Consider the following 25,093-nt stretch of genomic DNA (forward strand, 5'->3'; position numbering starts at 1 on the left):
CAAGAGGTGAAGGTTAAAGAAAGAGCCATCCAACTGGTACCTGATGTACACTTCCTCCTTCAGACTCTGGACAGCATGTGACAACATGCAAGCAAAGAACAGATTGAACAGGACTGGGACTAGCACACAACCCTGTTTTACTCCACTGGAAATGGCAAATGCAGCTGATGTATCACTGTTGTAAAGAGCCTGTCATTCCATCATGGAGTAGCTGAAACAACTTTATGAATTTCCTCGGGCATCCATAACATCTTAGGATGATCCAGAGAGCCTCCCTGTTTACAGTGTCAAATGCCTTTGTCAGGTCAATGAAGACAGAGTAAAGTGGCTTGTTCTGCTCGATGCATTTCTCCTGGACTTGCCTTATGGCAAATATCATGTCTGCTGTACTCTGTTCTGGTTGAAAGCCATGCTGCACCTCTGGGAGGTTCCTTTCCTAGACAGTGACAAGTCTGTTCAGGAGAATGCGAGCAAAAATCTTGCCTGCAATGGACAGCAGTAAATCCCCTGTAGTTTCTGCAGTCTGATTTGCTTCCCTTATTTTTGTAGACAGCCACAGTGAGGGCATCACGGAAGTCATCAGGCATCTCCTTTGTAGACCAAATGTCTTCCAAGATGACTTGGAATACCTGTGAGGTGTTTGGGTCCAGTGTTTTGTAGATCTCAGCAGGAATGCCATCCTGTCCTGTTGCTTTGTTTGAGTTAATCTCTTTCTTGATCTCATCAGTAAAGGGAGGCAGGTCTAGGGCATCCAAGACTGGCAACTGAGGAATCTGCTGTAAGACATCATGAACAATTGTGGATGGCCTATTGAGTAGGTTGGAAAAGGTTCAGCCCAGTGACTTTTCACTCCTTCCTGGTCTTTGATCAGGCTTGACTCATCAGATGACAGCCGTGGGTAGCATCCTGATTCAGAAGGACCATAAATGGACTTTAGGGTGCTGAAGAACTCTGTGGTGGTATGCAGGTCTGCACAGCGTTCCACCTGGTCAGCCTTTCTCTGCCACCACTCATCCTGCATTTCTCACAGTTCCATCTGACACCAAAACAAGCAGCCACTTGTTAACCCAACCCCCCCCCCCACACCCTTTGGGCACCCTCGCTGATCTCTATAAATACCCACAACAGGGTCACATCATCCTGGGCACAGAGAGAACTGCTCCTGTCTGTGCTCCTGCCCTCTGAAGATGCCGGTCACAGATGCTGGTGAAACGTTAGGAAACAAAACTTTGAGAACACGGCCACACAGCCCGGAAGACCCACACCAGCCATAGTTCCATCTGTACTTTGGTCTGCAGGTGCTTAAGCTTGTCTTTCTTTGAGCCAGATGATGGATCATTCTGCCTGTCTGCATAGGCCCTGTTTTTGGCCTGGAGGGCTGCTGAAATGGTCTTGTGGTTTTCCTGAAAGCGGTCTTGATGTGCCTGGGTTTTCAGTCCAAGTACAGTTGTTGTAGTCTGCATGACTGTAATAATCTGTTCTGATAATAATCTGTTCTGATAATGACTTATTCAGTGCCGGATATGACAAGTCACTGAAAATAACGTTATGTGTTAAGTACTATCATTTTAAACATATGGGATATGGCTGCATTTGGTCTGATTCATGACCAACTACTTTTGTGACCAGTTGTTCTCAGCAAAGATGATCAAATTGATGATAAAGGGTAAGTGCTGAAAAATTGTTATGTAACTACAAATGCAAACATCACCAAAGAACAACAGGCATAATGTCAGATTCTCCTTTATTCACAGAGGGGGAAACAAACAAATTAAAATTCCTTTGGCAATACTAAGATCAGCCCGTGCTTTATCCATGAAGCACATGCTTTGTGCAATGTGTATCCAAGGACTGAATACATGTCTCAAATGTCAGGTACAGATGGCTAGAGAGGCGGGAACGCAAAAGCCAGGGCAAGCCTAAACGACACACCTCAGCTTGCTTTCCAACATTTTCTTCAAGAAATAACATATCCATATCTATGCCACAGTTCAAAAGCTGCAGTCCTAAAACAGACTTACTTGGAAACATTTTCATTTGAGAATAACATACAGTTTAGGTTTATGACCCCAACTCCCATTGTAAAGAAACATGTCTTCTGACTTAAATGCAATCCTCAATTTATTTTTGGCTATCGTGAAGAAAACAATTATAAATGCTGAATTTGATCTACAGGCAATACTTCTGCTATAGCTTTTTTTTTTTTTGGTAATATCCAACTGCAAATTCTGCAGTGATTTTTAAACCTCTAACTTTAACCCATTTATTTCTATTGCTTTTTCTCCTCCATTTTTCTCTTAAAGCACACCATTTATAATAGGTTTGATTTACAAGGTTTTTAATTTATGCTCCCCAATCTGAAAAGAAAATGCACAGTCTAAATGGATTTGTAGCTAATCCCATAAATGATTCTTTCTTAAACTGGATATAGATTGTGTGTTTAGACCATAGTCACTGCTAAATAAATTGGTAATGTGAATTAATGTATTTTTGGGCCAGACAGGGCAAGGAGGATTGAGAGAGGAGCAAAAATTATTTATGATTTCTTCTTCTTATGAGACTATTTAGGTCTTATTTAAATGTTGCATCTTTGTTTCCTATTTGTGCTGCTAAAGGTGACAGCAGTTTTCTCCCAAGTAGTATATTATAGTATATCAGCTCTTATTATAGTTCACAGCTATCAACTCTTATCCTAACATTTAAGTAAGTACAAAGTGCTTTTAGTACTTTCCCTGATCTGCCATCCCAAGTTGCGCTACAACCATAATCCCCATACAATGCTGGCTAGGAATTTTGGGAATTGTTGTTTCAGAACAACGGGTTCTCCAAAGACAAGCTGGGGAAAAGCAAGAGTATAACCCCCCCTCAAGTCAGGTCTGACACCTGGTCACTACATAGAGAGATCCATGTAGTTTTCTTTGGCAAAAATAGGGAAGTAATTCCCTATTCCACTATCATCTTTAATTTTTTTAACTTCCCAGTCTAGCCTATTACTTGGGATTTCCTATTGATCTTCCATCCATGTACAGGCTGGACCTTGTTTAGCTTTTCATAAATAGGCTACATGCCACCACCAATGAAGTATATTAGACAATTAGATACAGAAATGAGTGCATTGCCACCTAAACAATTATATGCAGTCTTCATAACTCTATGTTGCAACCTAAAAATAAAAATATGGCACAGTATTGTTTATAATTTGGAATTCATATTCTACTTTTTCTGCAGGAGCTAAAGGCACATTATATATCTCTTCCAAGTTTCTTTGGCAATCACCAACTTGTAAGGTAGGTTGGGTCCAAAGTCTCCTTCAGCTTCTACAACTGTGAATAGACTTTAACTGGGTCTCCAACATCTTAACCACTCCATAATGCCTCCATAATGCAATTACAGATTCCTGATTGATTTTTAGGAGGTGAGAATCTTGCAATGTCTGTCATGGGAATACTTTCTTTAAAAATATGATGGCTATAACTTAAAATGATCTGTTATCCCAGCCAACTGCAGCTTATTCAAGATCCATAGTTAATCAAACAATGGCTTAAAGTGAAGTGGGTGCCCAACCACAGAGTAAGCTTATAAGGTTGGCCACAAACACACATGAATTTAGTCATTTTAGAGAAAGAATTCAGGAAACACTGGCACTTCGAATATAGGCCCGAAGAAGGTTAAGCTTTTTTTCTCATCATACACATCAAAGTCATAAGATTCAGAAACCACAGAACTCTGTAACCCTTGTTAGTCACTTAATTAGGATTCAACTGGTGTAAAATCATCTACCTACATATTTCCTTCTCTCTGATACAGTACAGGTAGTCTTCAGCTTAAGAACGAGTTCTGTTCCCAACGTCTGTCCTTAAGTCGAATTTGTATGTAAGCCAGATCAGTATTATTGTATAATACTGTATAAGTAGTATTGTGTAATGAGCTCAAATCATTATGTATTTAACTTGAATCATTGTGTATTGAACTTGAATTTTGCTACAACAGGCTCCTTTCTTAACTATGGGCTATCTGTAAACTGGGTGTTCTTAACCCGGGGACTAACAGTACCACACTGAGTGTAATCTCACATAAACTAAACTTCTCTTTATGTAAACTATACTTCCTATCTAGTGTCTTTATATTTCTGCACACTATGAGAATTTCTAGAGTAATTAAAGAAAACCATAAAAATGTGTGCAAGACCAAACTGCCCATATCTGAGGGGAAAATTTATTTTCTAAATTCTTAGGCACCAGGCTGAACGATTTCTGGGCACCATTCTTTTAAAAGGATATGGAAAAAAATGGAGTGGTTCAGATGGCAGAAATCAGAATAAGGAATTAAGCCTTATGAGGACTGGGTAAAGTTGCTGGACATGTTTAACTTTCAGAAAAGAAGTCCAATGGGAGATATGATAGTAGTCTTCAAATGTCTAAAAGGTTGTCACATGTAAGAGTGGTGGTGAAATTAAGACCAGAACAAGGACAAATGGGTTACAGCTAAAAGGAAGAGATTCAGGGTGAATATTAGGAGTAATTTCTTAATGGTAAGAGGTGTTAAGCAGTGGGCCAGCCTGCCTAAATGGCAGAATTCCTCTTGATGCAGGTTTTCAAATCTGGGCTCTGGAGGATGGTCTAATGGATTCTTGCATCAAACCGGAGATTAGATCTGTAAGATCCCTTCTAAATCATGTAATTCTCTAATCTAATCTAAATACTTGACCAGCTCAGTAGGAAGGTAGTGGATCAACAGCAAGATGAGCTGCATAAACCAGTAATCAAGAATTTTCACATGATGAAGATGACACATCACCTATTAATATCTGCAGTTCAAGCTACAATAAAAAGACCTAGGAATATAGATCTGTTAGCAAGCCTTGATCAAAGGCACTGGTGGACCAGAAGCAGCAATGTCATATTCAGAAGTCTAGAGATATATTTTCCCCTAAGATTGGAGTTTACTGCTGAAACTTTGGATTAGTGCTAAAAATAAATCTATTACTGCTCTTCAGTCAAGCTCTGCTACTGAACCTTACTCATAAATCAATATTAATAGGCAATGGTGAACACAGAACATGTCTGGTAAGAACACCAAATGCTTAAGACTAATAAAAAAAGAGGTAAACTAGCCTCTGTTGGTCTGGCTACCAACTCAGGGTATATAAGGCAAGTCTTTCCTTGCCACTCAAGTTATGCAGACTGCCAGCCTTCTAGTTTGAAGGGCAGAATAAAAAAAAGCAAGCCACAGTATCACTCAAGTTGGCAGTAGTGTGCCATGGAAACAAGCTCCATTGCCATGGAGACTACCTGCTCCACTGGCACATGGTTGGCATTGAAGGAGAGGACAGAAAGAATGAGTAGTAGGAGTTTATCATGTTTCTTAATAGATATATGGCTGGACTATCCCATGATATTTACATGCACTAATAATGTGGAGGAGAGGAGGAAATAAGGGATCAAACAATGATTATATCCATCCATTTGGAACTACAATGAATTCAGGATTGTTTATTGAATTTAAATGGGCTAAGAATAGTAATTCCTCAATTGTTAGTATGTTGCAAATATTCAACTTCTAGCACCTAGTTCTCTCCACACAGAGATCAGCATAAACTGCAGTATTTCCATTTACATAACTTGTAAATAAACTACAGTATAACCATGTCACTGGCATTCATAGATCTTTCAGCACACACAGATCAACCATTATGCAAGACCTTTGTTCTGCACTACAGCTGCCCTCACTAAACTCAGCTCTCTGGCAGCAAACATTTCACAAATATACCTCCTCTAATCACAGTGAAACTTTTCACTGCTCCAAACCCACCATACAGGACAGTACTTCTGTGGACAGAAGTACTCAACTATCTTTTCCACTGCTATTAAAATGAGGACACCCTCATACTGAAACAGTAGCTTGTACAGAAATCCTATATTTCATCATTTAATGGGGTGAAAGAGAAGAATGGATATGTATCTGGATGTTTACGGTCTACTTCAGTAATGGTGTACATCAGGTAACATGGATATAAAAATTGCTATCCATCAATATCTTTGGATTAGTTAGGAATGTCTGTATCAGTTACCAAGCTACTTTAAATCTGACTAAAAAGCTAGTCTGACAGTGCCATACAACCCACTAAATGGCTAACTGCAGCCAGATCCAAACAAGCCATACACATAAATTTCATATATGAATCACTCAGCGCCCATAGATGGTGTTTCTATGTACAAAATCAGCATGTACGTATCTGAGGATTCAACTGTGAAAGTGTAATTTGTTACACAACTCCAAATATCTATTCTTTTAGGATCAGACCACAGCCCATATAAAAAGCTACTCAAAATATCCGTAAAAACCAAATAAAAAAGCAGCTTTGTTGACGTTTAAATTTGTGAATCTTGAAAATGAGCATCAACATAACTTATTTCCTAATAGTACTAAGCGTTGAGATATAGTATATCCATCTGTGAAAATCTCATATTTCATTTCAATAATCCTTCCAGGATCCCTGTAAAGTGAATCAGGAGGCAGGATAATAGCCTTGCAAATTCTGGTATGGGATGAATTATTTAGGCCAGGTTACAAATCTGGCAATAGTAAGTTATTTTCACTATAAACAGCATGTGGCAATACTGTATTGTCTTCCATCTTTCATAGAGGCAAGTTATACATACACAAAGATGTACAGAAGCTCATTGCTGATGTGTTAGATTACCAAAACCTCCATTTGGGAGGTGGTGGTGGGGAGTTTTCTCTCAGGCAAGTTGGAAAGCAAATCCCTTTCCATATTCTTAAAAGTGATCAATATACGTACTGAGGCTGTGTTCTTTGTTGTGAGGACGAATTCGTGATTGCAATATCATGTTGTTGTCCTGTCCTATTTTCTTCTTCAGATGGTTTGCCAAATGCAGAAGTGCCAAGTGTAATTATAGGAAGCATTGCTTATGCTAATGAACTTTCAGGTTGCCAAATGAAACAAACTATGTTGCTTTGTTTGCTGGTATTTGCAAACAATCTCAATCCAATAGCCAGAAAAATGCATCTTGCTGTTGTTAACAAGCTGTATTCCTGCAGTGAATCTATTTATTTGCTGACCTCAGCTCCATGACTGTTCATGTTGGCAGGCTAGGCTGCCATTGTGTACCATGAAAATTTTTTAAAGTTTTAAATTTATTCTCTTAATCTGTTTTTCTGATGACGTGTGTTAGACAGCATTCATGACAGGCTACTGTTCTATGGCGTTTGTGGCCCTACCATATAAAACAATTGATCAAGGACTTATTTCAATTTTCCTGTGGCAGTATATTGAAATTTCTGAATACAACTCACACTGATACAACATTCTAAGCAGGGCTCTTTTGTTTCAAGCAGATCAATATTTTTTAAACAATTTGTGCATGCCCCTCAAGTTTACCTTTCCAATATTGAATAAAGTTCATTCTAACAAATACACTTTGGGATTTCCCTCACTGGGCATAATCTTCTTACTGTAAGATTAAGTGAGAGTGGGAAGGCCACAGAAGAGCGAGAGGGTACAGTAAGGGCCACTTTCAAATCTACCTGATACAGAATACCTGAGATGGAATTATAGCTCCAAAAAAGTGTTTAACTCTTCCCATGCCTATTCAGTAGCATTTTATATTAATGCTGTAATATTTCCTAGTGATAATACCCATAAGATTATAATGATTACCTTAAGAAAATTCTGCAATTTTTAATTTGCTATTGAAAAATCTGACACAAAACGCTTATATGTACCTTTGCGTGCTGCATCTCTCTCTGTCTTGAAAAACAGCACCATTTCTTCCCATACTAAACAGTATTATACAATGTGGAGCAATAAGGTGTTGTTTTTTTTAAACAAATATGGCATTAGAAAAAATCCACATTCTGGTACTCTTTCAGGCCCAAAAATTCAACAAATCAATACTACACAACATTCAAAAGTATAAAGGATATATTGCCATCTATTTTTACAGCTCTGTATTGCTGGTAGCAGAACTGTAATTTGCATTTTGCAATATAAAACAAATACTTAACTCTAGACTGAGGGGAACATCAAAACCCATCCTCCTTTAAATTTGTAGGTTAGCACCTTTCCTGTTGTCAGGAAACAGCTTTCAATTTCAGCTCTACTTAAATAATCAAGAGATAAGATACAACCTGTGATAGCTGATTAAAGCTCACCATCTTAGCAGGAGCAGATATGGACCTGAAATGGGAAATGTACAAATGCAGCCTTTTTGTCTATGTTTTGCCCCTGTTTTGTTGACTTACTTGCCTATATCCAAGCAATACAGTTCTGTGAAAAAGTGTTTGCCCCTTTCAGATATTCTGAATCTTAGCATATCTTTGCTACCAAACGTTAACAGGGTTTGGTCCAACTAATATAGAGAGAGAGTTGAGTAAACAACAAACACAACATTTGATGGTTGTTTCATTTATTTCAGAAACTAAGTCATCCAACATGCAAGTGTGGAAAAGTAACCTTTCCATTAAGTAACTTGTTGCGCCATCTTTAACTACAACAACTGCTTCAATTAAATTAAAATTAAATTAAATTAAATTAAAATTAAACACTTCCTGTAATTGTTATCAATTTCCCATATCCCTGTGTAAGAACTGTTTTTTCCATGGCAAAATGCTTCAATTCAGTAATATTTGTAGGATTTCTAGCATCAACTGCTCTTTTTGCGCCTTGCCTTGCCACAACGCATCTATAGAATTTAGGTCTGGATCTTGGTCATTCCACAATATTCAATTTGTTCTTCTTCATCCTTTCTTTTGTTGGCTTGCTTGTACTTTTGATCTTGCTTATATTTCATGATCTTGCTCCATAACCCACTTGTTTTTCCATTGATGGACATATGGTCTGATATTCTCCTGTAGAATTCTCTGATAAAATCAGACTTCATATTCCCTGCAATGATGGCAAATTGTCCAGGTTCTCAAGAAGCAACGCATCCTAATACATCATCTTACCACCTCCATGTTGAACAATTGATATGAGCCTTTTATTTTGACATGTAATGTTTAGCTTTTGACAAACATAACAACACACATGTAGGCTGAGGGTCTGGAGAGTCACCCAGGTTCTTTTTGGCAAATTTGAAAAGGAGATTACTATTGAAAAGGATACACAGTTATTTTGCATAGGGTTCGCAAAACCAGATTTTGAAACCTAATATGAATAGCTGGAGTTTTGCACCATCTAATATTGTAATTTTTAGGTTTTTTTCTACCGTGTATATAACAATAAAATGAGAAATGCCTGAAACATTTAAGACTTTCAAAATTCAAAGGCTTAGGTTTGTTTCATTTCCACATTAAATTTCATGTCCCACTGCCAAGGGATGGGACATGAGACAAGCAGAAAAAAAAATATTTGGGGCCCAACTACTCCACAGTCTACTATTTGAGGGTTAATGCATTCATCACCTTTATGAGCATTGCTTCAACTTGCAAATCTGTCTCTCACACGCACCTTTATATGTTACAGCTTGAATTCTTAGCAACCCTAGATCAGCTCCAGGGCATTAACGTTTTATTCATTGCCTATATAAACAGTCAGATTCTTTTCAAGTGTTAAAATACAGGCAGTGAATCTTCCCTTTTCCTATCTTCCTCCCTAAAAGCTCTAAAATTACACTGTTAAAACTTGCTTGTGGAAAACACAAGCTGGGCAGGAGCTTAAGTTTATAGCCCCCGCCTCATTTCTGATGATTATTGCCCTGAATGCTTTTAAAAAACAGGAAGGTAGAAAAAGAATTTCCACAATTTAAATAATTGAAGGACACAATTTGACCTTTTATGACCTGGACTGTTCCCTCAAACTTTTAAACCATGCCAAGATCTTGGGAGTAAAGGTAATCTATCACGAGAACATAATTAGAATAGCCAATTGTTATTGTAATGTGCCGTTTATGTCTTATTTCAAATCTACAAAATGATGCACTTAGAGGCTGCTATACAGCCCAAATCACACTGCTCCCCCCATTTATCCACTATTTTGTGGGTAGCATAAGCATAAGTCTCATCCAGTTATATTATCTGCAGTACTCAAAACTTTAGTGAGCCAAAAAATCTTCCTGGGTATCTCGCCCCGTAGATCATCACTCTAATACCAGTTCTCAGTTCCTTTTCCAGTAAAACTACTGTAAAGGATTCATCTAAAGATTTTCTCCTAGTCACTCCTCACCATAATTTTCTATAATCCTCACCATAATTTCATATAATTATAAGGAGCATCTCCCTAAAATGTAATAATGGCTTCATGCATTTACAATGCTTACCCTTCCCTCTAGGGATGTTATCCTTCCTTCTCTCTAAAAATGATTTCCCTTCTTTGCAAAAAGGCCACCCTTCAAAACCAACTGGTGTGTTAATAGCAAAGTGACATAAGGGATCCACTCAGCCACATATTAATTTCTAGGGCTGTGCAGTGATCCAGATTCAAAGGGGGAAAAGCTGATTCATAGTGTGTGGGGAGCAGCATTTAAATAGCTGTTGACTACTTCTTAAAGAAGTAGCATCTTTTCCTGGCCTCAGTCATATAGTTGCTGGCAATCTCAGGAAATGAGACATTTAAAATGGTTCTGGCAGGTGCTACACGCACAACATTTCCCCTTTGCACCCAGATCACCACGCAGTGCTATTTATCTCTACCAGCATCTGTCTGAGGTAGAAACTAAAATATACTTTGCAAGAAATGCTAGTTATCCAAACCTTTCAAGTATTACCATAATATGCTATGGTCATGCTGCCTTAATCAGGGTTCCTCAACCTTGGTGACTTGAAGATGTGTGGACTTCAACTCCCAGAATTCCCCACCCAGCATTCTGGGAGTTGAAGTCCACACATCTTCAAGTCACCAAGGTTGAGGAACCCTGGTCTTAATGACAAAACTGGACCGTACTGCAGTTATACCAGTGTCCGTTACAGAAGTCTCTTTCCTATTTCAAGTATTTAATACAAACATCTACATGCTCTTCCGTTGTGTATGGTTGTTTCAGGTATTTAGGACAAAGTCAATGGTCCAACTTCCGCTAATCAGCTACCAAAAGTTCCCTTTCTACTAATTTCAAATTGGTCAGTATTCATCCCACGGGAATGGAAATATTCAACTCATCACCTAATTTGTATTTAAAGACTTGCTGTACACATAGACTATTAAGTTTGTGAGGTGAATGAGCATGTATTCCTTCAATCCATCATACTACTCCTTCTGAGACCATATATAGGGAATAAGTACAAACACAGATAAGTCATATAATTAGATTTATCCCAGCTTAAATCAAAATAATGCAGTTTAATTGAATCAGGTTCTTGTTTCTGTGCACCTAACAGTTTTGTTTCTCTGGCATTTAACCCTTGTCTTCAATTTCACATTTTCAAGGACAGATATTTCTAGAAGAGAATATATGTAACTCAGGATTGAACTGTGGAGTCCTTGGGGTTCTCTGAGCACTAGGTAACATCTTCAGTGCTAGGATGGAGTGAGGTTTGCTCTCTGCAAAACCCACTCCATTCTACAGAGAGCAAACCCCACTCCGTTCTAGCACTGAAGATGTTACCTAGCTAGGTAACAAAATGTTTGCAAGAAAACAGCCAAGCTCAGAGAACCCCAAGGACTCCACAGATATTTCTATTTAGTAAAGATTTAAGTAGCTGTGTTTCTTATAAACTATTTGTAATAGAGTATTATCTAGTACAAGCATGATATCATGTAGCCTTACATCCTATTTCTTACCTATAAATTCACTCTTCTGTTTTCTTTACAGCACTAGCCAGAGGCTATGCTCACACAAACTGCTAAGCAAACTAGTGGTTTGTTTTGTTGATCATGTTAAACCAAATAGTACCCATGTTTAAGAAACCTAGTACAATGCGTGAAGCAGTCCAAAGTGTAACATATTCAACTCCATGCAGCCTTAATTCTTCATTATGGCTGATTTCACTTATTGCGCTAAGCGATCAGCAGGTGGCTCCTTGATTTTAACTTATCATGGGAATCCACCCTTTGTGCTTCATAAATCATGCGTGGCTCAGCACACTGTGTAAATCCAACCTATTATGCTTATTACACAAGCCATGAATAAGCACAACCAAGGTTTAATACATGGCATGAACTATGGAGGGGGAATTTGCATATGTGAAGAGGGGGAGAGCAGAGCAACTCAGATACCTCAAATCCCACAAGTTAACTATGTTTCCAGTACTCAGAAACAGCACAGCTACAACACGTCTGCAAGCTGCCAAGACAGGTAGTCTCTGATTCCAATTATATTATTGTATAAATCTGTGAGCTTGACTCTTGGCCACCATGTGTCTTCTTGGCAATGACAGGAAAGTGGTTTCCTACTGCTTCGCTGGCTTCCCAACCTAGATTATAAACTGTGGGCTTTCCTGGTGCTCTTCCATGCAAATACTAATCAAGAACAACTCTGATTAGCTTTTCTGAGGTCACCAGTATTGGCCGTGGGCAAAGTTAAAGGAGCAACCTCAGTTCCTGGTGACAACCTTGCTAGGTGGCCTGAAAGCACTCCTGTCTTGGAATACCATACCAGGATTTACCTTATAGGGCTGCTGGGGGCAGTGCTTCTCAGCCCATCGTATCTTAAATCTCATCACTGTCAAAAGTACAGGGTTCCAAACAGACAGAAACGAAAGCCCATCTTTTCCAAGACAGACACATGTAAGCTTACAGACATTCTGTTACTGCATTTATCAGGTATGATGAGCTTTAAGAGCATGAAAATGGCAGTAGTGCTGACAATAGTTTTAACCGCCATCATTGTAACAGAGTGCTAACTGGTGCTGAAGCCATTATGGGAACAGTCTTTCCCAAGGCCAAAAGGAAAACAACCACCACAACTAAACTAGCCCAACACATTATTTTATTTTGGTTCTTAAGTGCAAACCTTTTAGAAGCTGTTGCAATCCTGCACTCCAGGAAACCCATTGCTGAGATGTTCCGTCTCTTGGCCTAAAGCACCATAACGCTAACCCCCCATATCATTGGAGAAAGGGAGTCATGCGCTACTAAAATGACCGTGCTACCTGGGATAGCATGTATCACTGACTCAGGAACCAGTTTTAAGGCAGTGTGAACATATCTGAAATAGGTTGGGCCCTGTGGCATTATATAAAGGAAAAAAGCGGGGAGGGGAGTAGGGCAGAATGAGCCCTTAATATCACTACTGCATAGTGGGGAGATGGGCGGGGACAAGTCTATTAAATAAATAAATAAATAAATATCGGCCATTAGACGATTACAGAATAGCAAGGCCTATTTGGGTAGCTTCAATGCACCACAGGAAAACTCATCCTACAGCAAGCAGTTCTTGAATAAATATAGCTTGCAATTATGATGAAATAGGAAGGATGAGTCTAGGATATTTCCTCATACTTTGGCTCTGCTCACACCCTTTCACTGAACTCTATCTTTGTAGTGGAAAACATCTTCCCATCAATACAAGTGGGTGCTCAGGTTAGGCCCACGTTGGCACTTACTCCCACACAATCTGAACTGCTCAATGCCTGTCTTCAGACAGAAAAAAACTTAAAGGTGTCATGAACGTGCTGAGCAGTACTGCAAACAGATACAACTAAGCTTAGAGTGGGAACCGGTTTGGACAACCACTTATCCAAAGAAAGAATAGGAGTTCCACCAACTTATCCAAAGTCAAAGCATTTTAAAGCTGGACATTACAAAATAAAAATAAACGCAAAATAAATTTAATCAGTTATTTAGTTAAATATTCTCTTGGCGCCCTGCAGGTTAAACAGTCAGCAATGAGCTGGATTTTTGTTCTGGAGATAAGGCATTTCAACAATTGTCACACTTATACTTCCCAGGACTGTGTTTCCTGCCTTAAAAGCAGAGACTGATGTCATGACAGCAGGACACAGCAGGGGTCCAGCTACACAGCCAAAACTCATGATGATAAATAGAGTTGGGTAGTAATCGCTACTCCAAAGCCATTCATAACATTTCATAAGGAATTGCTGCTGCCTGTGAACGGGAGATAAAACTGATGCTGCAAAGCAACTGGAAATAATATGAACGAGCACAACGCTGGGCTCTGGAACCATTGAGGAAAGTGGTGCATGAAATGTCTTCTTGCCAAAGGGAAAAAAGCTATAGAAGGCAGCTGCTGAAGCGCATATCCTCCCACTCATGGAACAGAAGCTTCACGCATCAAGGGAAATCTTGGTTTTGAAGTATTTTTAAAAAGCTGAGATAAAAGCTAACTGGCTAAGAGATACTGAAGTCCCCCATTCATCTCTGACTTCAGCCAAGAACTCACCGAGGTGGCCTTAAGAAACTGCCTTGCCTTTCATCCATGTATGGCAATAAGCGTAGCCTATGCTGTTTAAGGACACAAATGGCATTGGTCACACTTATGATCTCTGGCAGGAGCGGGATGGTGGAAGTGTGACCGTCCTTGCTCTCCTTGATCTCTCAGCGGCCTTCAATACAGTTGACCGTGGTATCCTTTTGGGACGACTCAGGGAATTGGGGATAGGTGGCACGGTTCTGTGCTGGTTCACCTCCTTTCTCCAGGGCTGATCCCAATTGGTGGTGATAGGGAGTGAGAGGTCCCATCCTTGGCCCCTCCTCTGTGGGGTGCTGCAGGGTTTGGTTCTTCTCCGCTCCTTTTCAACATCTACATAAAACCGCTGGGCGAGATCATCCGCCATCATGGGATAAAGTATCATCAATATGCTGATACTCAATTATACATCTCCATCCCAGGTGAGATAAGTGATGCCGTGACCGCCCTTTTGCAGTGCCTGGAGGCTGTAAGGGTCTGGATGGGGAGCAACAGGCTTCAGCTGAACCCTGGTAAGACGGAGTGGCTGTGGGTTAATGGCTCCTCTGTATCCGGGACTTTGTCATCTTTGGTGCTAGATGGGGTAGCACTGCCCCAAACAGACCCAGTGCGTAATCTGGGGGTCCTCCTGGACTCATGGCTCCTGCTCGAAGAGCAGGTGGCAGCCATGGCCAGGAGGGCCTTTGTACAACTTCGGGTTGTGCATCAGTTACAACTTTTCCTGGATTGGGATGCCCTTTGAACGGTCACTCATGCCCTTGTTATCTCCCATATAGACTACTGTAATGCGCTCTACATGGGGCTACCCTTGAAGAGTATCCAAAGCTACAGCTGGTCCAGAATGTAGCTGTGCGGGCTATTTTTGGAGCCCCAAGAAGGGTCCATGTAACACTGTTGCTCCGCAAGCTGCATTGGGTACCAGTTTGCTTCTGGGTCCAATTCAAGGTGTTGGTTATCACCTTCAAAGCCCTACATGGCATGGGACCAGGTTACCTAAGGGACCGCCTCTTCCCCATGATTTCAACCCATCCCACCCAATCACACAGAGGGCATGCTTCGGACCCCTTCGGTAAAAGAGCTCTGATTAGTGGGGTCCAGAAGGTGGGCCTTCTCGGCTGTGGCCCCCACTCTTTGGAATATCCTGCCCCCAGAGTTGAGATTAGCCCCTTCATTCCTGGCTTTCCAGAGGGATTTGAAGACCTGGCTCTGCTACTTGGCCTGGGGTGAGGAGGGAAGACATCAAGGGTGGGGATGGCTAGTCCCTTAGAAGCCTTTCGTCTGCAGCTCTGGAAAACATCAGCCTCTTGGACTTTTTCTTTTTTGGTAATGCTTGGTATAGTTTTTATGTTTTCTGTAATTTTATATATATTTATTGTTTTAATGGATTATGTGAGCCGCCCAGAGTCCCCCATTAGGGGGAGATGGGTGGAGACAAATCAAATCAAATCAAATGAATGAATGAATGAATGAATCAATCAATCAATAAAGCAAAGTAAAAGGTACATGAAACATGCCAAACACTGTTGTAGAGCACTGGTCCTTTTTACAGTTTCAAGCATGTAGTGATTAATCCTATTTCTCTTATCAACTTTTCAGAGAATACAATTATTAATAGTAAACAAACAAAAAAGTGTCTCCTTTTCAATTACTTGCAGCTTTCTAGGTAACAGTCTGGAAGTGATTTGCCACTGCAGATTCCTAAGCAGTTCCCATTATCATTCCAGGGATCTAGGAAGATTTACCTGTCAATAATTATTTGTGGTTATCACTGATATTCTCCTTTCTTTTCCTTGCACTGAAGCATTTGTGGGAGGAGCCAACATCATCTTACTGTTCTTGATTCCTCTTACAAATAGGCTAGTGAGAAGGAGGTATTTCGGCTGGGTGTATAGAATGAGAAAGGAGAGCTGAGGAAAAATAGGAACACTTAGTGTATATGAAAGGGGAAATGGAATTCTGAGAATTCAAAACCAATTTTTATAAGCTTCTGTAAGGCTAGCATCATAAAAGAAAGCTAGATAGGGAGCTAGAGATCAAACCACAAGACTGGTTCAGACACAACACTAATACACTGTTTGGCACTGCAAGAACAAACTTTTATTTATTTTTTGTGTCTCCTTTGTTACAGTCAGAAAGACTCAGAAGCATGATTTGTGAACCCAGAATGTAATATACTGCCTGATAAGCAAGCTAGCATCTAGACCTCTCATAGATCACTTTATGTGAAACTTGAATACAAAGAAAAAATAAGGAAAGAGAATTGTATTAACACATTGATGTTTTCTATTATCAGCTTTGATAACTTTCTCATTCATTTCCTTAATTCAGAAGCATTTCATATGAATGTACTTGACATCCAGCAAACATATTGGACTTACATTGTTTTAGTACTATTTACTTCTAGCTACTTTACTTTTAAAAGAAGCAGGCAATAAATATTTTAAAATATTTAAAATTATATTAGAACAATATAATCATCCCTACAGCAGCAACATAGCACTTACAAACATATAAAGAGCAACACATGACAATTTTACGATTACACTGATTCTCAGGTGCATTCTACACGGTACAATGACTAACTTGGATTCCTGAACAAGTGCCTCTATAAGCAGCAGATCTTCAACCCAAACATCTGTTTTTCAGATGTGAGATTGGGAGTCCATTAAAGGATTCACAGTGCAAAAAGAGCTGCTTTTCTGAGGCACAGCAGAATCACATTATACTCTAAGCAAGTCAAGTATGTTTGGGTAGGAGAGTTTCTGACATTTACCTTTTATGTAAATAGTTATTGCTTATTTTCTCTACTTCTAGACAAGTTCATCCCATACCCGATTCCTGCTCAAACAAGGATCAAACGGAAACAGATTCCATGCAGCCTATAATTCTCTTCATTTAGGTTTGCTAAGTAGTTTTGTTGGGATAGCAAGTGGACAATAGTATTTTTCTGGCTGGCTTCCTGTCACTATGGGTTCCAAATCAAAAGTGGGCCTTAGAATTTTTCATAATTCAGTTCTTCAGAGCAATTTCCTTCCTCTTTTCCCCCATGTCTATCATCAGGGCCAAAACCAGAGACACATGCCTAATTATTATTTAAGTGTTCTAAGTTATTGCTGAAAGGGAGCTTGGCTCTGCTAGTTGCTTGCTTTATATAATGTAAAACCATAGCTGAGGCTAGGAAGGTAGTTGTTCCAGAGAACAACCCCACAATGAGCAAACTAAGCTTTACTGAAATCAGTATTATATTTGCCATGGGCCAATATTCAGATATGAGATATTAATCAGCTTATAGTTATGTGATGGGGAAAGATCACTAGTAGGGAGAGGGTGTGTGCAGATGTTCATATGCACATGGGTCTATATCGTACACTCAAGGCTACTCCACAATTTGTTCAGCAAGAATCCAAAACAAGTGGTGGATATGGGAACACTGCAAGAGTCAAAGTGCCTGCAGCCTTCAGGGCCAAAAAAGTTTTCCTATCCATGGTCCAAATTTATACACCAGCCATCTGTCATTTTGGTGCAGTGGTAAGGCACCAGGCCAGAAACTGGGAGACCATGAATTCTAGTCCTGCCTTTGCCAAAAAAGCCAGCCGGGGGACCTTGGTCAGTCCCTCTCTCTCAGCCGTAGGAAGCAGGCAAGGGCAAACCACTTCTGAAATCTTGCCAAGAAAACTGCAGGGACTGGTCCAGACAGTCGCCAGGAGTCAATGGCAACTCAATGGCACACACATATCTGTCATTATATTAGTTGCCCTTTATTCACAATATCCTTCCCCAGTCTGGAGCTCCTCTGAGGTGCTCAATTAGAATTTTTATCAACCTAATAGCCATGTTGGTTGTAAGCAATCACCTAATACACCAGGTGGGCTCCAGGTTGGGAATGCCTTACTGTGTGGATACTCTTCATGTTCAAGATTTGCAATTCATTTAAGGTGGTTTGGGTACTTGATGCAAATCTAGTACTAGAAAGGAAAGGAATGCTAAAAGCATCAGATTTAAGAATCAATTTTCCAAAATGTCCTTTAACAAAAACTTTCCCTCCAGCAATTTAGAAACATTATTGCCATTTCTCAAAGAGAAAACAACTCAAAAGCTATGAGATGCAGGTGTTACTCATTAAAAAAAACAATATAGATGTATAGAACATTAAACTTTCCATCAGAGACCAGGTTTCTGAGCTTAGAAGAGCTTATACACACCATAGACAGGACAAGGAAGCACAGTGGACTTCAGCCAAAAATATGCATACCTACATTGTCCCACGAAGGAAAGCCTATGTATTATCTTGGTTTCCTTCCAAGTAGCTCAAAGTAGCATACATATAACAAGTTTCAGGACCAAATCTGCCACAATTCAGACACTTTATAGAAACTCTTCCATTTTTTTCATGCTTCTTTCATATCACACAGGAAATTCCCATGGGCAAGAATGTACTTGCCACATACAGAAACCTTACACCGGGCAGCTTTACAGCCTACAGAACAAGAATCCAAAGCAGGGGATGTCACAAGGTCCCTGGTAAGTTAGTTGAGTGTATCTCTGCATGTGAAAGAAAATGAGTGGGCAAAAGAGTCAGACATAAACACACACACAACCCAGCTCACTGCTGAGACATAAGCACAACAAATCCTACTGTGGTGCTGAATTGTACAATTGCTCCAGCAGCTAACTGCATACAACTGAGTTTCCATTTATGACTTCAACTATAGATTGTAATAACACTACAGCTCCTTTCCTTCCTGTTAAAGATTTCTTAGACATTAAACACTAAAGCACAAAACAAGGTTAACTTTATCGCCCAGGACTGATGATGTTAGGACAAACTTGTTTTGAAGGAATACAGATGAAATGGTAACCACCAAATTAAATGCCAGCTGACAATCACAATTTCAAGGTATGAAAGATGTCCCACAGAAATATCTACCAGGAGACCACATAACACTGCAAGGGGATGGAAGGAACCTTTTCACTGTGCAATCTAATACCCATTTATCTGCAAACAATTGAACTGAATGTAGTGGTACTTTCTACTAAGGCATGCATACATTTCTTCTGTTATATACTTTCCTCATTGCTGCTTAGTGAGATTAGCATCATTGGACTTCTATATTTTTCAGTTGGAGTCTTTTAAGAATATCTATGTTATATGCTACTGGCTTCAAAATGTTTAAGTGTCTGACACATTTTAATGGTGTTATCACATTAGCTTAGGTGACTGAAATATAAATATCAAAACATAGTTGCACTGAGTGCTGAGACAATGAACTGTGTATTCTATTCTAAGCATTTATATACTCATAGATTTTCAAACTTTTTCAGGCAGCTAACTATTAGTTAATATATCAATATATTCCCAGAACGTGATTGAAAAGCAGAACTCTTAGTAATAGAAAATTGGCCGCATTAGAATTTTATGACCTTAGTCTCTCAGAGAACCCCATAAAGTTCTCATAGGGTTCTGTGGAACAGTTTGAAACACCCTGCTATGGATGGTAACTTCATGAGCAATAACGACATAACCAGCTCCTAAAATTTATTCACTATTTTTTTCAGAAAAGGAAATAAAATTGAAGCCGACCAGTAACCAAACAGTTACAAGCAAGTTCATTAAAACGGATTAATAATCTCATTTTTCCAACCTACTATTTAAGTGGCATATTAGTAATACTGAGCTGTTAAAGAATTAATGTTCCAATTCCTCTTTAACCGTAGTTGACATAATATACCATGAGGAAATGTCTTGCGCTCTTAAATGTAGGGGGAATAAATGAAATTGCTCAAGTCACATCACATGGCATCCTGTAACATATATAAGAGTCAGAGGTTTCCTACTAGCCAATGATAAATGATCAATAATATTACTGACTAAATGATATCCAAACATTTCAACTGTGCTCATATATTTTTTCTTGCCAAGCCAGGCCAATCTCAACATGAGGGGATGTCCTGGAATAGAAACATTTGGTTTGTGAAAAGCAATAGGAAGAGACACAGAGATTTAGCATATAAACATATGATAGCAGAGGGAGATGAAATCTATACTCTCAAAATCCTCATATTATTAGAGAGAAACTTGGGAAAATATTGGCAACAATGGCTACTTAGAGGCTAGAATATTAAGCAAAAGAAATGGGGATAGTCTAATTTTCAAATATAATGCAGATTACCACATTTATGGTACCAAAAAGGTAATATTAAAAACACACAATGTAAGATAGCTGTAGCCCACTCGTTCATTATGCATTGTCAATACAGCCCTTTGCTGCTGTACAAATCTGCTCATCCTGATTTTACCATTCCTGGGAGTTGGATTTATATGTTTTTATTACATAATTATTAATATTCTGTATTATAAACAAATGCTAAAAATTGTGACTTAAAGCAGACAAACCTCCAAAGTTGCTGTTGCCAGGATTAAAATAGTTCTTGCCATAGGTGGAAATGACTAGGCTATTGTTTATATCCTCATCCTGTATCCATGCCAAACAGGTTTGTGTCAAAGTGCCCCCTAGAAAAGAGTCAAGGAACTTTGCAGTTATCTTGGCCCCACAAAATATGTAGCATGTTGTATGGATGTTGCCCAAACCTGTGGCTTTTGCTAAAACATAAAATACAACATAAGCACCTTGCTGAAGTATTATATTCACAGGTTTCAATATTTTATTTAGCCCTTCATTTAGGCTACATTTACCTGCATACAAGTAGATGCAATATTACATGACTTTGCTCCAACAAGCACTAGCTTCAGCTTAGGAGTAAACCACCAGGGTAAGTAAAAACTATTTAACAACTATTAACCAGAAATTATTACTTTTGCTACAGTCTCAGGTACGCTTTGCAAGGAGACTGTTCAGCTGAAAAATCAAGGCAGCTATCCACAGAAAATGTTTGGATTTATTATCAGCCTTTATTTTCTAGCTGCAAACTATCTTTCAGTTCCAAATTTACAATATGGCAGTACAACACCAAAATATACTACAGCATTAAAATATACCACACTAGGAACTAGGAATAAATACAAGGACTTCACTTTTCAGCCTCACAGACTGCACTGCTCACTACATCGCTTTTTTTCAGCTCAGAAGTTCCAGTTGTTCCCACATTTCTCACTTTGGTGGTAGGAAGAGGGGAGAAAAAGAGGGAAGTAACAAGTGGGAGATACAGAGCCAGGATTTCTAAGCTGTCTTCTATGAGCATTTTTCAGTTTCAGTTTTTCTAAGACAAACTAGTCTAAAAACTGCTATTCTCTAAGTCGATCCAGAAGTCATGTACCCAAGTCACTATGTCCAGAATCTGAATGCTGCAAACTGCAGCCTAAACATGCTTGCTGGGGAGCAGCTAAGAGCATTGTGAACAAGACTGGACAGCCTATTGACAACAAGATCTTGTATGATTTCAGGCCCAGAACCCGTTTTGTCTCACTTGGGCTGTGCTCACACAACACAGGACTCGTGGTTCATTTAACTTTTGTGTGCTCATGTTGCCTTCAAGTCAGTGTTTGACTCCTGGCAACTGCCTCGACTAGAACCTGCAGTTTTCTTGGCAAGGTTTTTCAGAAGTGGTTTGCCCTGGCCTGCTTCTTCCTCAGCTGGGAGAGAGCGACTGGCCCAAAGCCACCCAGCTGGCTTTGTGCCTCAGGCAGGACTAGAACTCACGGCCTCCCAGTGTCTAGCCTGGTGCCTTATCCTCTGCACCTAACTGGCTCTTACGTTTAACTACTGTTCACTGAATTAGTCCAGTTGCCCAGATTCACACACTATATTGAACCATAAATGTATCACACACAAGCCACAAAGCAGTCATCTGCATTTTAGCTTAGCAAACTCGGTCCTGCTCTGTTTCTAGTATGAAAGGCCATGTTCTTTTTATTTTTATGCTTCTCAATGCTGGGCTCACAGCTGTGTGGCAGCTGCAGATTATATACAGATTGCAGGTGCAAGGAATATTGAAGCCGTCTAAAATATTCCGAAATAGTCCATCTTTGTCAAACTCCACCATCCACTGGCAAAGGCATTTATGTAAGAGTTGCTCTTTCCCTCTGGCTCTACCCCCACCCCCATTTCCACAAAACTGAATTAGCAACAGCTACATCCTCTCCACGGATGTGCATTTTAAACCTTCACCCTCAAGCCTTGCCTTAGAAAAACAAGAAAAAAAATGTGAGTCACTTCCCATTTCCAGAATGGAAGAGATGGTTTCTTTTCAGCGACGAGGACTATTTAGAGAAAAGCCATTTCCTAATCTTTCAGAAGTGTTTCTTACTCCCCCTCCCCCACGTTTCGCCAGCAATTCAAGAAAGGTAAGGACAGGCCAGCAGCGCCAGCGAGCGAGTGAATGAACGAAGGCTGAAGGTTACCGGATTTATGAATGTCAGGATCATGTGACAACAACGGGAACCTGTCTTATTCACAAAAAAGGGGAGAAAAGAATCCAGCCACATGCAGCCGGAGGGAGCCAAAACAGCTTAGCCCGAGTCAGGCAGCGAGAGCGAGTTATACCCCTTGCGGGCGAGCCAGGTCACCTTTTGCCACCCGTCGCCCAAGAAGCCCCACCCCGCCACACAGGCAATTTTAAAGAACGCCGTGCCTCAAAGGAGAGGCGCGGCGGTGGGGAGATTAAGCGTAACTGGAAGCACGTCGAGATGGATTTGGCTGGAAGTTAACAAACTTTTACGGGCGAAGACGATCATTAATGGTTTCGCCCGCTGCCTCCGCGGCCGCCGCCCCCCCTCCCCCCCATTTCTTCAGTTCCCACTCTCCCAGCACAAGCGACGTCCCCGAGCGGCTGCAGGGCTAACAATGAGCTGGAAGCAGCAAGGCGGCCGTGCCTAAAATTCTCTCCCCCACCCCCTTCCCCCCAGGGCAGCTTCAGAGTCAGCCAAGGCCCAGCCAGGCAAGCACCGTTGCGATTCGCTCCCCCGCCGCCGCGCGGGGGGTGGAGGAGAAAGGAGACCCGAAGCCCCCCTCCCTCCATCTGGCAGCCCAAACCCGCCTTGCAACAGCGATCAAACCTTTTCCCTCCCCCCTGCCGAGGTGGCTCTCTCCCACGGTCCGAGCAGACTCCTGGCCTCGGATGGTGTTTTTTATGAATGGAAATGTGGTATGCAAATGAGAGCAAGTCAAGAAAAAAAAAGAAAAGAAATGGCGGATGTGAATGCTGCAAAAAAAAAAAAACCCACTAGGCAGGGGAGAAGTGAGAAGTGGGTGCAAGGGGTGGCAGAGAAAGGGGGGACCGGCGTCAATATTGACCCTCAAGCTTACAGAGCGAGCAGCATGAAGAGGAACGCAGATGAGAAAGGGGAAAAACTCGTCCTAAACGGATCCCGAGAAAGTCCATCAATACTTCTGTACGCCTTCTCTCCCCCTGTGCAACATTCCCTCTCCAAACACAGCAGGCTGCAGAACTGGGGCGCTGCACGCCCTGCGCCAACGTCTCCAGCAGCACCGAGAAGTGGGGCGCTGGGAAGCCAAGGGCTCCCGGCGAGGCGACCCAGACATGGGATAGGCGCACAGCTTGCATTTCTTCTGAGATCACCCAGGGACCAGGGGCAACGCGGCTACAGAGAAAAGCTCGCCACGACCACATCGAGCACCTCCCCTCGCCAGATGTTTACATGCATGCGCCCCCTCCCCCCTTCTGCTCGTCGGACACTTACTCGTCTGGGTGGGTTTCCTCGGTCATTTTCTCCCTCTCAGAGCTCATCCCCTGCCGCGGGCAGCCCGGCTGCACCTCTTCATTTTTCTATGCTTCACATTGAGGGTAAAGAGAGAGCGACCGACCGACCGAGCTGGAAGGATGCGGGGAGAGACCGCCTCGGCTTCGCTGGAAAGCGGGCGGGCGGAGGGGGGGAAGGGGGCAGGGATGGGGAGGGAAAAGGAAGGAAGCCAGGCAGTTTGCTAAGGCCTCGTTGGCTGCCAAGCGCAGCGCTGCGAGGGAGACGGGAGCTGCGACGGAAGGGCGCTCAGCGCGCGGGAAGGCAGCGGGGCGCCGCGTCGGCCAACGCGCCCGGATGGTGCTGCAGCCGGCGGCCCCGTCCGAGCCCCATCGCCGTCTCTTTACTCCATGTTGGATTCTTAGCGCCACCGCCAACAGGAGGAGGAAGCTGGGCGGAAGCGATGACGTTATCCGAGCAGCCCAGCTGCTTTCGGGGAGGGAGAAAGACAGGCAGGCAAGGCGCCAGCTTGCTTCCCTCCCTCAAGATGGTCGGGAGCGAGGAGCCACCGGCCAGGCGCAGAAGGAAGCGGCGGCGACTCAGCCTGGGCTTTGCAAACGCGTCGCAGCCCTCCGCTGCCGCCCCACGGCCTTACAAATCGCCGCTGGGACCCCTGGCCCGAGGGATGCGTCCGGGAGTCGTTCGGCTCCTGTTCCAGCCCTTCATCTGTGCAGCCGGCGGCCTCGTCGTCTCGGGGCGGCGCTGGAGCGAAGGTTGCAGGCCCACGTTTGCAGCCGGGGTCCGTGGGACCCGCGCAACGGGCGGTGCGGGGTCCGAGAAAGCGCTTTTGAGCGCGTGCAGAAGGGGTGTGTTTGGGTGTTGTGAATGGCAGAAGGCGCTTTCCACGTGGCTCTTAAGCAGAACTCGAACGAACATTAGGCGCTCAGTAACACCTTCCTTCCTCCCCTAATCAGAAAACGTTTCTCACGCGCTCTTTAACCCACATTGCTGGAGAAACAGAAGCAGAATTACTCAATTCAAGTTTAAAGACGGCCTCCGGAGACCCGAGCAATCCAAGTGCGAGGATAGAGTTTCCTTCACTCCTGCCAATGCT

The 25,093-nt window shown here is 41.6% G+C and overlaps 1 protein-coding gene across 1 annotated transcript in view; it reads right to left on the reverse strand.

Annotated features, from left to right (window-relative positions):
• Positions 1–24,852, reverse strand: part of SPRED2 (sprouty related EVH1 domain containing 2) — an 85,463-nt gene extending 60,611 nt beyond the window's left edge. The window contains exon 1 of the mRNA XM_088134240.1: positions 23,983–24,852. Within this exon, the coding sequence (XP_087990366.1) occupies positions 23,983–24,029 (47 nt within the window). The 5' untranslated portion in view covers positions 24,030–24,852. The remainder of the gene's footprint in view (positions 1–23,982) is intronic.
• Positions 24,853–25,093: the final 241 nt, after the last annotated feature.

The sequence above is a fragment of the Python bivittatus genome, unplaced genomic scaffold (genome assembly GCF_059951505.1).
Source record: "Python bivittatus isolate LINGU-HERP-01145 unplaced genomic scaffold, Pbiv_v1 ctg000020_np1212, whole genome shotgun sequence".
In the NCBI taxonomy this organism is placed as follows: domain Eukaryota; kingdom Metazoa; phylum Chordata; class Lepidosauria; order Squamata; family Pythonidae; genus Python; species Python bivittatus.